The 16,820-nt window shown below is 42.6% G+C and overlaps 1 protein-coding gene across 1 annotated transcript in view; it reads left to right on the forward strand.

Moving 5' to 3' along the window:
- The window catches only part of MOXD1 (monooxygenase DBH like 1), a gene marked incomplete at its 5' end in the record, with an annotated part of 69,105 nt that overhangs the window by 9,798 nt on the left and 42,487 nt on the right, over positions 1-16,820 (forward strand). Inside the window, 3 exons of the mRNA XM_006034242.1 lie at positions 6,854-7,000; positions 10,581-10,748; positions 10,875-10,958. Of these exons, the coding sequence (XP_006034304.1) occupies positions 6,854-7,000; positions 10,581-10,748; positions 10,875-10,958 (399 nt within the window). The remainder of the gene's footprint in view (positions 1-6,853; positions 7,001-10,580; positions 10,749-10,874; positions 10,959-16,820) is intronic.

Here is a 16,820-nt window from a genome sequence, read left to right on the forward strand (position 1 = left end):
AGTAGTAGTGGGGCAGATGGTGAGAGGGGAAAATGGTGGGAGAGGTGGTAGGGAGGTAGACAATAAGGGTGTGTCCACATATGCAGGCATGTGCACTTGCAGCAGCTCAAATAGGAGCAGCACAAATTTGTGCCAGGGATTTTTGCCTCAGCACATGTGGCTGAACATGTACTTGGATGTGGGGCAAGTTGTGCCACTTGGGGCAAAATGACCAGGTGGAGCTAGAGGCTTGGTTCAGCACCTGTGCTGGCCCCAGCAATATAAAAACCTGCCTTGGTGAGCAGCTCAGGGCTACTTGCCCTCAGGAGCATCTGAGGCCCAGCCACCAGGTATCCGGGGACACTACCTCTTGTGCCACTAGCCTTTGTGTCAGCTGGACTGCTGAAGCAGCTGTAACTTGTAGTGGCTCCTGCACCCTCTACCCACAGCAGCAGCCTGGCAGTGGGGGCTGCTGCCTGGCTGTGATCTGCTGCCACCTGCAACAGCATCTGCCCCTTTGGACCTGCAGGCCCATGGCTGGGCTGTGCACCAGCCAGACCGGGATGGGCTGCCTCCACTCTATTGCCCAGAAGATGTGCTCCTTGCAGTGGACTGCTTTGAACTGTCAAAGTGTGTCCTCTTGGCTCCAAATGGCCAAGAGGTCAGCTACCTTGTCTGCCCTCCAATTGGGTCCCCAGGGCTGGCCCTGGACACTCTCCTCTGCATGGATCTCGCCACTTGTCTCACCAGCAGAGATCCTGGTGTTCCCTGTTTAAAAATTGCAAATACTCTGATAAGAAACACAAATTCTCTCATTAAAGTACCCAAAATAGTGTCCTTCTGTTATTGAAATGAAATGCTACTATATATACAGAGATCAGTTGGGCAATGTTTTATTGATATATTTAAAAATATAAAGACATTTGAAGGGAGGGGTGGGGGAGTTTGTGGATGGGTGTTGTGTTTGTGGGGTGAGGTTTGGGGAGGTATGGGGCTTGTGTGGGGGTTGGGGGTTTCTGTGGGTGAGGGGTTGTAGGGGTGGCTTGGCAGTGTGGGTGGATTTTGCGGGGACTGTGGGTGTGGGTGTTGTGGGTAGATTGAGTGGGGGGATCAGTGTGGGGGGATGTTGGTGGATTGTGGAGGGACTGTGGGTGTGGGGGGAGCTTCTCAGGAGGGGTGGGTCCCCTGCCCCCCCCTGCCGCAGGGGGCGGACCCCTGCACAGCACACGGACTGCCCCCCCTGCAGGGTCCACAGCTTCCCCCACAACAGGGCCACAGCTTCCCCCACCACAGGGCGCACATGCCCCTCCGCAAAGCACACTGTGCAGGGACTGCATGTTGCAACGAGACGGGTCCTGCCTTCACGGGCCCTGCATGCCATCGGGCTAGGCTGGTTTCATGCACGCAGGACCTGGCCTGGCACCAACCCACCACCCTGCTCCGTGTCTGGCTGTGCGCTAACACGGAGCCCCCTCCAACACCTCCCCCCCAACACACACACACTTTTCTCATCTTGTTGCAATAAAATGTGATGACATGGCCGCCTTCTGGGGAATTCCCCGGCAAGTGGCTATATCATGTCATTTTGTGGCAAATTACATTTTTCATGAAAATCACTTAATTTTGTGATTTTTCACAAAAATGCAAGATCCCAATTTAAACCAGGCCCTAAATATAACTCTGTTGCCATGTCTACACAAGATGTTGATGGCATAGCTGACACTACTGCGCAGCAGCGTCACGTGGCAAAAAACGTGATGCAATGCTACTGTGCAGTAGTATTAGGCTACTGTGCAGTAACATCACAAAAAAGGTGTTGGTCAGTGCTACTGCGAAGTAATTCAGGTTACTGCACAGTCATTTAGTACTTGTTTATACAAGTACTAAATGACTGAACAGTAATGCCTGCATGGTCAGTGTTCTGTGGAGACGCGGCCTGCGTGTAGAAACCTAGATTTCTTTTTTTATCTGATATGCTTGTGGAGAACACTTCAGAAAGGTGAATTAAAGCAGAAAAGCCTGTGGGCTATTTTACTCTACAGATATTTTGCTTGTATACCCAGGGCTCTCCCTTTGGGATGGGGGGCGAATTGGGGCAACCCTACAGGCCTTGCTGCGGCCACTGTGCACTGCAAGCTCTACCGCGGCCGCCACAGGCCATTAGCTTCTCTGCGGCTGCCATGTGCTGGCCATTCGCCACCTGCCCCGCTCACCATCCCCCTTGTCCCTGCACAGTCTGATATGCCCTGGGCCCTGCACACCCCTAGGGACGGCTCTGTGTATACCTATGCCCAATTAATTTTTTTCCTCATTCCCAACAGGCATACATGAGCCAGTAAAACCTTGTACAATATCTATTTCTGGTTAACCCCAGGTGTGGATTCTCTTTTTCTGAAATGAGTGCCTTGTTCCAATTTATCTTAACTGACTTTCAAAGCTATTGTGCTTTGAATTTACACTCTGCCTTCATTCTAATTAACTTTCAAGTAAAGATAGGTCCATATTTTTCAAACGAAAGCTGAGATTCTGGAGAACAAGATAAGTAGCTTCAGATCAGAGCCAATGTGACATCCTGAGTTCCTACTACCTGTGTCCAAGCCCTGATACAGAAATTAAGTAATCTTATTGGCGTTTAGGTAGGACTCTTTGCCTCTGTTTCCCCAGCTGAAAAGCAAAGGAATTGGGCTGTGTGTTAAGACGATAATTTTTTGGTATACTTTGCTTTTCTAAATCATTGAGTTCTGAGACAGAAACTTTCCTTTTTCTACCATTTGTGTCTGGTTCTAAGAGGATACACTCCCTATTGGTGTGCACAAAATTCAGACTTAGTGACATTTTGATGGGCATCAAGCAAACTTGGGAATGGATCCACAGCCCTACTACAAATCCATATACTTGCCCCATGAGTCAGTCTCCTCACTGAAACCCCCTTTAATTTCCTCTTTATAAACCCTATTAATCACCCAGTACAAGTACTTAGTATTATCAGTCAGATCCATGTGAAACACCTGCCATCTTATTCCCTGGGTACAGGCTCCAGAACAGGTCCATTAATTCCACCTGAGAAAACACGTCCAACAATTCCAGAATAAAACTGAACACAGAATCCATCTGTTCCCTCTCAATACATACTGTCCTTAGATCTCTCACCTACTTCTTTTCTCTGCTTCTGCTGAGTCTTATTCATATGCACTCATGTATCCACTTTTCCACACAGACTTGTTCATACATATACAGTCACCCGAGCCACTAACTGGAAAACAGCAAGTCTGTTTCATGACCATTTTCAAATTTTGTTTTTGTTCTACAATTAAATAAAAACAAAATTTTTCAAACTTTTTTCCTGACAAAACAAAATTTTGTTGGGACATTATTTTTCCTGATCAAAACAATTCTCTCTCTGTGGGTTTTAGTAGTATTTTCTCTCTCTTGCTCTCAAGTTAGAAAATCCACTCCAGCCATAAAAACTGTTTTGTCAACCGATTCATCAAAATTGATGCATTTTCTTGAAGTGTTTCAGTTTTAATGAAACAGCATTTTTCTTATGAAAAAAATTATTTCACTGAAAAGTTCCCAGCTGGTGCTAGTTATACAGTTAATAATGCACAGACCTACCAGCATGTGTGCTCACTATTACACCCATGCTTACTTGTGTGCACACAGTTAAAAATTTCAGGTCTTTGTGTCCCTATAGATGCAAGCCTAGGAGCAAGAATCGGTGTCCTCATTGCACACCTACCTCACCTCCCAAATCCAATGTGGAAATTACTGCTGAAGAATAAATTTAGGAAAACAAAGATGCTATCACTTTTTCTGAGAAGGTCCTAAAATTCATGTAGAAATTAGACATTTTAAATAAGTAACTGCTTTGTGATGTACTATGAATAACCATAACATTACTTGAGAAGTATTATATCAGAATGCAGCTACGTCAAATTTAAATGAGCAGATGATCTGACCCATGAATAGAATTTATTTCTAAATCTTTCTTGTCAAACTAAAACTGTCTTTCCCATTTTCTGTTGTTTTCTGGGGAACCACCCATCTTAAAAAAAAGAAATGTATTTCTTTAGCAAGAAGCTTGCTTCACAGAAAAAGGACACTGAGTTCTAGTTTTTAGGATGTTAACTATGAGGCCAAAAAGTTCTGATTGGTAGTAGACCACAGAACATCTTATACATGAATATTGCACACAAAATACTAGGTATAAAAGGTTGTTAAGACTGTACAGTTAAGTGTTCAGTATTCAGGGAATGCCAGACCAAAGATTGCCTATGCATCCTTAAATTTGGCTCCCTTTCAAATATGTATTTATTTTACAGTTTTTAGTTACATGTTTATATACTCTGTGTGTGTGTGTGTGTGTGTGAGATAATACACACACACACACACACACACTACTCTATTCACATTCTTCCACTGGATGGATGGTACTCAATGAAAAGCTCCTCAATATTTTGTTTCACCCGTATTGTCAAATTTTGATACTTGGTCTTATTTACATTTCTGCATTCAAACCTTGTTTTGCATACAGACTGATGAGTGTACTCACAGCATTTTCTATGGCATTCATTGAAACAGTATCTGAGTGATCTATAAACTTTACTGAATAATTCAGATTATAAATCTACTTTCTTTTCTTCTAAAATAATTATAAAAGTGGCACTCGTTTTATTCCTGGGGTTAACATATACTTTTACTCCAAAAAGTCTTAACTTTTGTGCTTGCAATATTTTTGTGCCTGTATAATAATACCAAGTCAGACATTTTTTCAGTGCAGTTTTTATTTTAGTATTTTTTCAGAGCAGTTAACTCTTTGGATCCTTTTCTTAGTTCTTTGCATGATTTTTGTAAGGTCTTTACTTGTAGTTATCAACTTACATTCAGGGAAAAATCAATTTTACTAAACTGGAAACTGAAAATGTAGGTTTGCCTTATATGCAGGTTCAACTTATAATTGGAACAACACGGTAATTTCTAAAACATTGACATTAGGTAGGCAGTATTATTTCCATTTTGCAGAGCAGTACCGAAGGCACAGGGTACTAAGGTAAAAGTGTCCAGTTTTTATGGGTGATGTCCAATTCCATATACAGATAGGATATGTTCTTAGGGAAGAATTAAATGGATAACTTACATCACTGTTTGTGGTCTAAAGAAATAAGGGCAGATTTTCCACTAGTGGAAAAGTTTTAAATCCTGGGCTAATAAAACAAAAATCAATGTTGCTTCTCTAACAACTTAGGCATATTTGCATTTCTTGCAGAAAAAAATATATGCTAAAATCAAATAGATCGCTGCTGTTTTTATTTTATTTTATCTCCACTATTGTATATTGCTTCATTTTATATATTTTTATCATTATAAACTATATTTTGTTTTAGTGTAGTTTAAACTGATAATATCAATGTATGCTTTTAACAGTAATTACAATGCTATATTTTGTACAGTGCTATTGTCAATTTTGTTCTATTGCTTTAACAAAAGTTGTAAATAAGCTACTGCGGCTACTATATATAGCACTGTATGTATTCAAAGTATAAATCCCATTGTTTTCTGTTTCAATTGGGATTTGTCATTCTTAAAGGTGGGAACCATAAAATTATGAAAAAAATAATGACCAAATGTGAAAAAAAGGCAGTGAAAGAGACCTGCCAGGTATCACATGGTACCTTTTTGGCAGGGGCAAGCATAGACTCTGGCTCTCCAGGATAGCATTCAGTTTCCTAAGCCTTCATGTCCAAATGCTTTTAAAACTCTATTTTGTAGCCAAGTGAGAGATTGTTTCTGGAACCTGAAAATGTAAATAATAGAATCCATCTAAAAACTATTTGGCCCCAGATGCATCTACTAGTTCAAAATTATTCTTCAAATAAAGTTCTTTGGCATGAGGGAGAAAACTACCATGTTCTGGGGAGCAGTTTTCTCCTGATGTTTATGTAACTGAAGGCCAGATGTTCCTCTCCATGGTTCAGTGCGCAGAGCAGAAAACTGTGCAGAAAGGGCCTAAAACTCAAAGAAGGGCAACTTAGATTATGTGGCTGTACTTGTTCACAAGCCTATGGAAAGCCCTTTTCATTAAAGCTACATGGCTGTCAATAGGAAGGGATGGGTCAGCCTGGGGGAATTAGGCAAAGCTAGCAAGCAGCTGCACATGGCAGCAAAGAATTCAGGGGTGAAAAGGTTAATGACATGACATTACTAAAGCAGCTTCTGCATTATATGATACTTCTCCTGCACTGAAGACTGTGATCATCTTTCTTCAGAAAAAAACAACCCAGGAAAACATTCCAGTGGGCTCCCATATGAACAATGTGCTTTTTAGACTGGTATTGGTATGAGCAAAATAAGGTCTCATGACATGAATTTTCCTGTTTAATACAGACTTTCAGCAAATACACTCATTAACTCTAGGGTGACTGGATCATCAAGGGTTGTTTTTTTTTCATCTGAAATACTTTTTTGTGGGGAAAAAAGGAACAAAATGCTGGGGTGAAAGGAAATGGGGGTGGTTTTGAAGTGAACATAAGGAAAAGTTCATTCTTGCTGTAATTCCATTCAAATCAGTCATGTTCCAGTAAAGATGAGTTGGGCTTATTGTCTTTTAGGGATCCTCTTTGATTTTAGTAGGCACTTAGTCACAAGCAATTTATTCCTCCCATTATTAAAGGCTCTGCCTTTACGTAAACTCAGCTATTTCCCACTAAGTCTCATCTGCTGGAAAAAGATGAAGATCATTTTTTGGCTGTCCCCCTCAATAAATCTTTTAACACATGATTAAATAATTTTGTTTTTGGATCAAAAAGTGTTCTTATATTTAATATTAGATTATAATGAATTACAGCAAATGCTTTTGTTTTATATTTTTCAATAGGATTATTTCACAGATGAGAACAGAGCTTTGAAAAGAGACCCTCAACAGGATTACCATCTGGAGTATGCCATGGAAAATAGTACACATACAATATTGGCTTTTAGTAGAGAGCTGCACACTTGTGATACAAATGATAAGCCTATAACGGTAAGGTAGTCTGCTTCTACAAAGAGAGATCAAGTCAATAAGATAGATCAAATAGAGCTATGCTTTTGTAAAGAAAGTTATTAAAAATTCTTAGATTGTAAAAAAATAATCATTCAAGTGCAACATTTTCTCATCTGGCTTATGGACATACTTCCCTAAAATTCTGCTTTTCAGCTTAAATTTATAAAGTAAACGTGTATGTTTGTGCATACTTTAGTATGCAAGTGTAATTAAATTTGAATTCCTATTTCTTTTCTCCCTCTTATCTTTCTGGAATAATTTTCTCAAATCCCTCATCTATTAATCCTTTATTCTTGATTTCAGTCTAAAAAACTTTGTGTATATAGCAGAATAAACATATTCAGTATTTCAATTCCTGGGCTTTTGGGGTTTTTTTAATAGCTGAAGAGTGTTTTGATAAATGTCTTTACTGTCCACAGTAAGTCCTATTATTTACATGATAGTGATTTCCATACTCTATTTACTTTTCCTTATCAGTATTTGCACACTCACTGACAATAAGATTAAAGCTTACAGATCAAGAAGGAATACTTGCATCGAGTCATATACCATGGTGTGTTTATTTTCTAACTCTAGAAAACTTGCTGTGATAGGAAGCTTTAAAACAATCTTGTGTGATCATTATACAATGCTTAATAATTCTAGTTGACAACTAAAGGAAGCTGGCATAGACTGTCATGCCTCCATGGATGTCAGTGTCGCTCTGACAGTTTATACCAGCTCAAAACCTGCCCCAATATGACTAACTATCATTTAGTTAACTAGGATGGACACTTAGCCCAGACTGTTCTGGAGCCACAGAAGATTTGGTAGTGGTTATGACGGGGCCATCTCCGGACCAAGTCTCACCTTCGGCCTGTCCACCTGTCATGGGGCAGTCTGCCCTGTCTTTCCTGCCATGACTTCATGCATAAATAACTGGTGTAAAATGCAGGAGGCTGCCTATTTAGTGCTGTGATACCTAGAACATTATACATAGCTCCAACCTACCCTATACTGTGTCCCATGCCTCGCAGATTGCATCATAAGTTAGTAATAGCTCTGGCCTGTGGCTGGGTCAAACTCTGCCCCTTGCCAGGCTTCTAGCATTCTTCCCTAACACTCTTCTGTTCACAGGCCCTCAAACACACTGGCTATTTCTGGGCCTTGCTCATACTGTCCCTCACTGGGCCACTCTCAACCCATCCTACTCCGCCCAGCTCCTTTGGGTCCCCCTTGGGGCCTACTGTAAATGGCCCTTCAGGCTTTCCTACTCACACTGGCGGGTCCACATGCAGTCCTTCAGGCTGCCCTCATACAGATCCTACCTTACATGACTGCTGGTCTTATGTCTCACATTGGGCTGAAGTCAGTCACTACCCCCTCTCTGGGCCACTCTCTTAGGTTTACGTTCTTATGGGGGTTGGCCCACGTGCTGCCCTTCAGGCTGCCCCTGCAGCCTTACTCAGCACACCCTCAGTGCAGCACTTCACGTCACCCCTGCAACCCTACTCTACACCCCTCACGACCAATTTTTGTACCCTACTCTGTGCGGGCTGCCACACATACTTCTGCCTCCTCACTGGGGTGATCTCTCTCTGCCCCCTCTCTGGGGTCTCCAGGGTCTTACAGCCCATGGGGCTCAGGTGTCTGTAGGCATTACACCCAACGGGACTCAGATGTCCGTAGACATGCCTGGCCCTACATCTGGGTAACCCACCAGGATGTTGGGGCTGGGGCTTCAAGGCACCACATCCCCACCTTTCACTGGGGAGGCACCTAGCCTGGCATTTTCTGGGGACCACCCCCCTCCACAGGTAGACCCATCAGACCATCCTACCCCAGCAGGATGTAGTTTTATGTCATGCCCCAGGGCCAGGAGCCTCCTGCCATCCCCATATATCCTGCCTTTACCACCAGGAAAGTTCCATGAACAGCAGCTTAGCTGGGTGGTGTTCTCTCCACGGCTGCTGCCACCAAACTGCTTGGCTTCCCTGAGGGCCTGAGCTAAAATGGAGGCTGTTCAGCCCCCTCCTCCTATCACAATGCCCTTCTGCAGTCATGTGACCACTTCATCAGGGCTGGCCCACATCTGCTGGCTTCCCTGCTGCCTGCTCTCAACCCTTAAAATGGTAGGCATCAAATGTGCTCTGCCACAGTGGCATACTTAAAAGATCTTTTTGTGAGATGCTGAATTATTCTTTTAAGGTGGTGAATGCCTGGCTTCACTGGGATTTGGGGACACTCAGCCAGCATTTCATTCAAAGCTTTATGTAGTAGGGCCCTAGGACTGATTTATGTTGATGGTTCTTGTTTTGGTAGTTGATCCATGGAGGATCACTGGTAATATCTGTATGGTGAGATTTGCCTAATTTGCTTAGTCAGTTACCTCCTTAAGGATCTGCTCCACTTTCTATGAATGAATTTAAACCTAACTAATAGAAGCAACATGTGTACCTTAAGGGCATGTCTCAATGGCAGAATAAACTACTAGATCTACTGAAGAATGACTTAACCATCTTTATAAGCCTGTTAAGAAAACGATTAGAAGAGAGTAACTGTAGAAATGTAAGAGTTGATTTTAAAACCAAAGTTGGTATTGGAAAGGGTATATATTAGGGCTGTGTGAAATTTTGCTGACTGTTTCATTTTAACGCTGTTTTGGCTCATTTCGAGCTCCAGACAGTGAAATCAAAATGAAATGAAGGGCTTCTAAGCAGCCTTGAAACAAAACGAGGGCAGTTGAAATGTTTCAAAATTTTCAAAACATTTCAAGTTTCGAAGCTCAAGCTGGGCTTGCCTGCAGGGAAATAGAAAGTAAGGAGAGGGAGGGTGAAGAGGGGGGAAGGACTGCTCTCATATTGACCGTATCACTGGCCAGGGACCTTCCCTGAGGTCCCTTTCATTCCCAGTGTTCTGGGGGAGGGATGGAATAACAGCATAAAAGGCAGAATTTTTTGAACTGGCCTGCTTTCTGCCTCGGGATCTGATAGGTACTGAGCTATCTTCCAGCAACTCAGGAGTGTTAGACAACAAAGTCTACTACTACCATTGATTTGATTTCCACTTGCCCTTGGAGGGGATGCAGTCTCAGGCACAGGCAGTGGGATTCCACAATATCTTTTGCTTTAACACACACAAGTGACCTGAATTTTGCTTGACTACAATTTGAGGTGCGGTTTTCCAGAAACCCCTGCACATATCTCATTGAAACTTGGCAGGCTTCATGACCTCAGAAGTGGCTACCATCCCTGCAAGTTTAATCTGAATTGAGCAAGAAATGACAAAGTTATAGGCAGTTTTGTGCTTCCTCATTATAGCCTACGGGTGAAACAGCAAAACAGTTTTGACGAAACAAAACAGAACAGTGGTTTTGAAATGAAACAAAACTCAGAATGAACCACTGTTCCACTGAAATGTCAAAACGAAATGGTGCTGCTTTGCACAGCCCTTGTACATATCCACACCTCATATAAATTGCCATTGCTACAATGCAGTAGCACCACCTTAGGAACTGCTTGAACTCAAGTGTGAGGGAAGGCTTCTTTCCAATTAAAAAGTTTACTCTCTTTTCCCTAAGGAGAGCACAATGCGGGTGATATGGGCCTACCACCACAAAGATCTTGGAGAAGCAGGTCAAAATTATCATGGATCTAATCGTGGGTCAAAGAGTCTACGTTTACTGAACCCAGAGAAAACAAATATTATATCTTCCTCATTGCCATATTTTGACCTGACAAATAAACACGTAAGTTACTTTGGTTTTTATTTTTATATGCAAGGGAGTCAGGTAGTTGCCAAACTTGTTAACTGAAATGACATGAAAATCATGTGGCTGTCATATCCGTTATTTCTATCCCTTTTATTAAGACAGGTGCCTATACCAGAAAAAGACACAACATATTGGTGCCAAATGTTTAAGATACCTATACATCATGAAAAACATCACGTGATAAAGGTAAGTGACCCATTCTCTTCTGAAGAGTTCAATTTATGTGTCTATGTAGAGCTGTCCACAGGATGACAGTTTTGAGCTTTAGAAATAACTTTTTATTACATATTGGAACAAACACCCCCAAATGCTTTCACAAAAACATGTGTGTAGAAGGGAGGGAGTGGAAGGAAGGGTATGAAGCAAGAGTTCCCACATCTTAGGTCAGTGTCTAACCACCAGGCTCCATATAGTGTCCAAGAATCTCTCTCGCCTCCTCCTCTTTCCTCACAAAATACCCTTTCCCAATGAAAATTTGGTCAAAAACAACATGCCTCCATAAAATATTTTGGTTTCAGTAAAGTGAAATTTTGTCAAAAATGTTTTAACCAGTTTCAAATTATACTTCAGAATTTTTTCTTTTTTTATATTACATTAAAATAGAGAGATGGAGCTTAAAATAGAAGACAAGGTGCATACGCACCTTTGTAAACTAACTGAAAAAGGTGTGTGTGTGTGTGTGTGTGTCTGCACACACATCTTATTCAGTTGGTTATATGTATATATATACACACACACATATACACATACATAAAGAGAGAGAGAGAGAACACAAGCTTTTGTGAACTCAAGTTCAGTTCATCAGATGCTTGTGAACTTGTGTTCATGAAAGCTTGTGCTCTCAATGTATGTCTTATTTAGTTAGTCTACAACGGTGTGTCTCTATGCTGCTTTCTCTGAGTTCAGACTAACTACCTCTCTGCTCATGTTAAAATATAGAGCCTACTGGTTTAAATCAACGGTGCTGCACTGCATTAAGTGGAACTGAAGTTGTATTGCACAACTAAAAATCTGGGCCATGGTCCTAAATTGTTCTTAATAGGCAAATGCATTTTTAATAGAATATGTGAACTATTTGGGTTAGAAAAAAACATCCAAACTGATTTCAGCATTAAGATCTGACAACAGGCAGGGCAGGATAGCACCTTAAAGACTAACTCATTCAGAAAGGCATAAACGTTTGTAGGTGCCTGCTAACATCATCAGATGCTATGGATTTGACAAGATGCCAGGCCATTTAGGTGCTGTGGGTGGACTTGCCATCAGATAACATAGGCTACCACCAAAGAAAGATAATGCATTTTGAAAGTTAGTCTTTAAACTATTCCCCTACCCTGCCATCTGCCTAACTTCAAACTAACACAGCTAACTACCTCTCAACACTAACACCTACAATATTTTTTCTTCAGGATCTGTAACTTTTGTTTCAGGATGGAGCTTAAAGCACAAAATGAAGTGAAAAATATGGTTATTCTACTCTCTCACAAGACCAACAATATGATACACTTCATACCACACAGAGCAGCCCATCCTTACAATTATTCTAGCTGACTTGGCATAGATAGTTCATATAAATATCCCAACCTTTAGATACTTATGTGGATAAGCCAGGTATAGCCATCCTGCATGCATGTGGTTATGTCTTTGATTGAAAGTGTGTAAAATATAATAATAAAATAACTGTACCTCCATAAATAGATATCAAGGCCAAGGACAGACATTATACTTTTACTGGTGTAAGGGATTGAAAACCAGTCTGTACCCATTACAAAACAGAAGTTAAGCACACACAGACTGGCTTAAAAATGGCACAACCCAGTCTAGGATGTGCCCACTGCCCTCCACCACCAAAGTGCAAATGTGCATTCTATTTGCTACCAATCTAAATTATGCTGCATACCCAAATCCATGTAACTTAGATCAATGTGGTCTTGGGCTTTTTGAATGTCTGTATCTAGCCCAAAGGAACAGAGAAAAATTAGTTAAGAAATTTTAGATATGGGGAAACAAAATAAAATGAAGCTAATCAAAAGAAGCCTAATCCTACATAACTTTAGTCTACAGACTTGCATTTGACTATTTGAGAGAATAAGTGTTACAGTACCAGGCCTAAGATTTAATTTTTTCATAGAATCTATTGTTTCATGTTGAGCAAGCTTTAGTTAAAACACCCCCACCGCTATTTTGAACGTGGATCCACTGATACATGAAACCTGGAGGTTGGATGGAGTGTGTTAATTAGGGTGCTTCAGCAGACTCGATTAATCAAGTCTACTCTGATTTGTTGTAATTACAGTGCGTCAGAGCAGCCTCCCTGCACATCTGCAGGCACCATTGACCTTTTAGCATGTGTGTTGGTCAACTCCCATTTATACCACATTTCTGAGTTCAATGAGATTATAAGACTATGACTATGAAAACTCAACCTAAACATTTTCTCTGGTATTTTTATGAGACACGTAGTAAGTGTAATGCTGTGAATTTCATGATTGTCATTGTTGTGCTACTGCAGAAAGGTCCAACTTTATGTCTTCAGTTACTTTAGCTCTGCCCACTGAAATTAACCATTGCTTATCACACATACATGTGCATATGTAAAATAGAATATGGCCTGCAATATTAAAGTATGAGAATGGCTTGTTATCTGTTTTCAAATGATATAAGTTCAGAATATTAACTACAGATGCATGTTCTACATTGTTGGACTTATTTGCAAATGCATGCATGTGCTATTTCAAGGTTATTTGTAAATTATTTTGCCCATCAGCATGTTTGCTCCAATGAAATTCACAGCCCAATTTTGCAGACAACAGATATTAAAAGAATATGAATGATATTCAGATAAGTACTCAAACTTTTGGATACTTATCCAAGCTGTCCTTTTCATGCCATCTTTTATCATGAATTATTCAATATTACTCATGAAAATGGAGCAAACATACTAGCGATGAAATAGGTTTAGACTTAGGTGAGTGAACCTGTGGGATACAATCAAAAACAGAAATGGCATGACAAAAATCAGGTATTTCTAAGTGCATCAAGCATGGGCGACTTGTGCTTCTTGAGTCGGAGGGGGCACCTGCCCCCAGTGGCCAGTCATCGACTGGGCGGGGTGAGCGGTCACCCTGTGACCGATCTCACCGACTGGGTGGGGGCGATCCTGCTGACCCAGGAGTGGTCCCCTGCAGCTGATCCTACTGACCTGCAAGTAGTAGCACTGTGCCACTGGCACTTCCGGCTGTGCTGCTGATACTTCCAGGTGAGCCCCCACTCCCCAGCCAGTGCTCTCAGGGGGGGCACTAGTGCTCTCACCTGCCCCCCCGTCCAGGAATGCTGGCTGACAGGGGGTGAACCAGCGCTCTCAGGGGTTGCACGTGCACACCTACACGTCACTGTGCGGGCCAGCTCCTGATCCCATCCTCGCCGTGTGCGAGCTGGGCCCATCTTTGTGCACGCGGACTGTGGCCAGCAGCCCGGGCATGCGGGGCCGGAGAAAACCGCAGAGCGGTAAGGTACGCGCCAGCTAGAATCAGTTACGGAGGCGTAATGGTTGATTGAAAAGATTATTTACTTACACCCAAGGTGGTCGCGGTGTAGGCTGGACAGCTTTCCAGGCGCAGCTCCATTTGAATCCTCATTGGAGGACTCTGACAAACTCGGTTCTTTGACCCCTGAGTGGTTTAGGCTCCGCGGGTTCGGCAATTCTTTCCTCACGGAGTGGCTGAATCTCCGTGGGTTCTGTTCGGTTCCCAGGTCCCCCGGAGCTGTTAAGACTCCGTGGGTTTGAAAATTGGGTATATAGGATAGGGATACGTCTAGGATTGCGCTTGGTGACGGGGAGAGGCTAGAAGCTAAACAGACCTCCGTTGCCTGCTTAAGAAAGGTGCGTTGGGTCCGCAAGGGTCCACATCGCTTGGAGATCTTCACGCAGCGCGAAGTCTCCTCCTCCTGGTGAGTTCTGTATCTCTCCAGGTTTCCTCTCTCTCCGACTTGGGCAGATGCCACGTATGCCTACATTTAGAACCGGCCAATAATGTGGAACGAATCTAAATACAAATGGCGGGAACTCCTTTGCACCGTGCATCACTATGATGCAAAAGAAATGCACCATGCAAAGAAGGCTACAAACGGCGGGAAATACTCTTTTGCACGCGGGTTCTAGTATTGCAAAAGAAAACTCCACCGTGTAAAGAAGCTGCAATTTGGTGGGAACATAATTTAGCGGTGCCGAAGCACACAAAAACAAAAAACCACAACTTTGGGTTGTGACAGGAAGCACCTTTGAAAAACTAATGAGTTAAACATATACTCAAATGCTGATTTTGGTACCTATCAGCTTTGAACATTGACTTTAATTGATATGACCTTTTCCAGAATTTTGTTTTCTTAAAAGACAGAAGACAAAAGTTTTAAAGCTCTTTCTTTTGAATTTCTAGGATGTTTCAGGGAAATATAATTTTAAGGCCAAAGCAAAGGACACTGACTCCAGTGATCAGATCTATATTCCCATCTCTGCTGCAAACTCCCTATGTTATTTTGGGTACATCACACAAAACCCAATCTTGAGAGGTACTGATCATTAATGAGGTGCTGAGTACCACAGCTTCTGTTAATTCATACAGCACTTTCTAAATGTGCCTCTGAAATCAGCTTCAGTGGACAATAGAAAGTCTCTGGTTTCCCCACAAAGTGTCTAGTCCTTGGCAGAAGTGAACATTTGATCTCTGTGCTTTTTGATATCCCCACATGTAATCATCCTTGCCTATCTTCCCCAGGAAAGATGCAAACATGAATTATTTAACAGGTCTAAACCATGTTGAGATCCTTAGAGAGAATAATGGAATCATAGAGAAGTAAGGATAGGAGGGAACTCCATCTATCATCTAATCTAATCTCGTGCCTGAGGCAGGAACATCCCTATCCAAACAATCCTATACAATTCCACAATCTAACCCTCTTAGTAAAACTACAGTCAACTCTGGCACACAAGGGAGCAGTGATCAGGTAAGTGGGGGTGAGTGAGGAGGAGGGGCGTGGAGCTAGGCCAGCTGTAGGGGCTTGGGTAACCCAAACATCTATGAATTTATGAAACACCCTAACCTGCCACAGGTTAAGCAGGGGAAGCCAATATCCTGCTGCTGCAAAAGGTTAAGAGATCCATTCAAGGTAGAAGGCCGTGCTGCTGCTATAGAAGAAGGCAACCCCCCCACAGTCCATACCAATTCCTTCCTGAGCCCAAATATGGTGATCAGTCTGCCCCTGATTGGAGGGGCAAGACCTTCTAGCCAAGAACATCTGGCTTTAATTCTCAAAAGGAGCTGTGGAACACCCCCAGCAAAATCCCCTACCTTAGCTGTGACTCTGAGGAAGGCTTAAAACCCCCCTGACATCTGTAGTAGAAAGCAGGGGGGCTGGGGGTGGGAATCAACCAGCAAAGCCAAGAACCATGGGAAATACCTATAATTATGCCTAGATCATCCCTGACCAGTGACTGTCCAACCTCTTCTTGAGTACCTCCAGTGATGTAGAGTCCACAACTTACCTTAGGTATCTATTCCACTGTCTTACTATTCTAACAGGAAAGTTCTTGACTCTCTCCTTCGTCGGCAGGAAGGCGTGGTCGGCAGAGATGTCACTGCGTCGCTAGGCGGGGTTGCTGGCGACGACGCTGTGTCGATGGGCAGAGTCACTGACCGAACTCTCGCGGGTTCTTTAGAAGCTCCACCCTTCTTTTCCAGTTCTTCCACGCGGTCTCCCTCTTGCTCGGCGCCATCTTGGACCAGCGTTTCAGGTTCCTCTTTCTCACCTGCTTCTCTGACCGCCTGAACAGCCATCTGCAGCTGGGCTTTTAAACTTAAATTCTTGCACATTAGATTAGTAATAGTACGAAAAGTTGCACTCAGTTCTCCCCGCTTGTCGTACCGCAAGGCCACCCTCTCATCTGCGGCGCGTCTTTCCATCTTCAGATCCTCGCGGAGCTCGGATGGAAGCCCGCAACCCCTTAATCTAGCAGCCATGAGGGGAGGGGACCGGCCGATTGGCTCTGGT

Source organism: Alligator sinensis, unplaced genomic scaffold, assembly GCF_000455745.1.
Source record: "Alligator sinensis unplaced genomic scaffold, ASM45574v1 scaffold1338_1, whole genome shotgun sequence".
NCBI classification, from domain to species: Eukaryota; Metazoa; Chordata; order Crocodylia; family Alligatoridae; genus Alligator; species Alligator sinensis.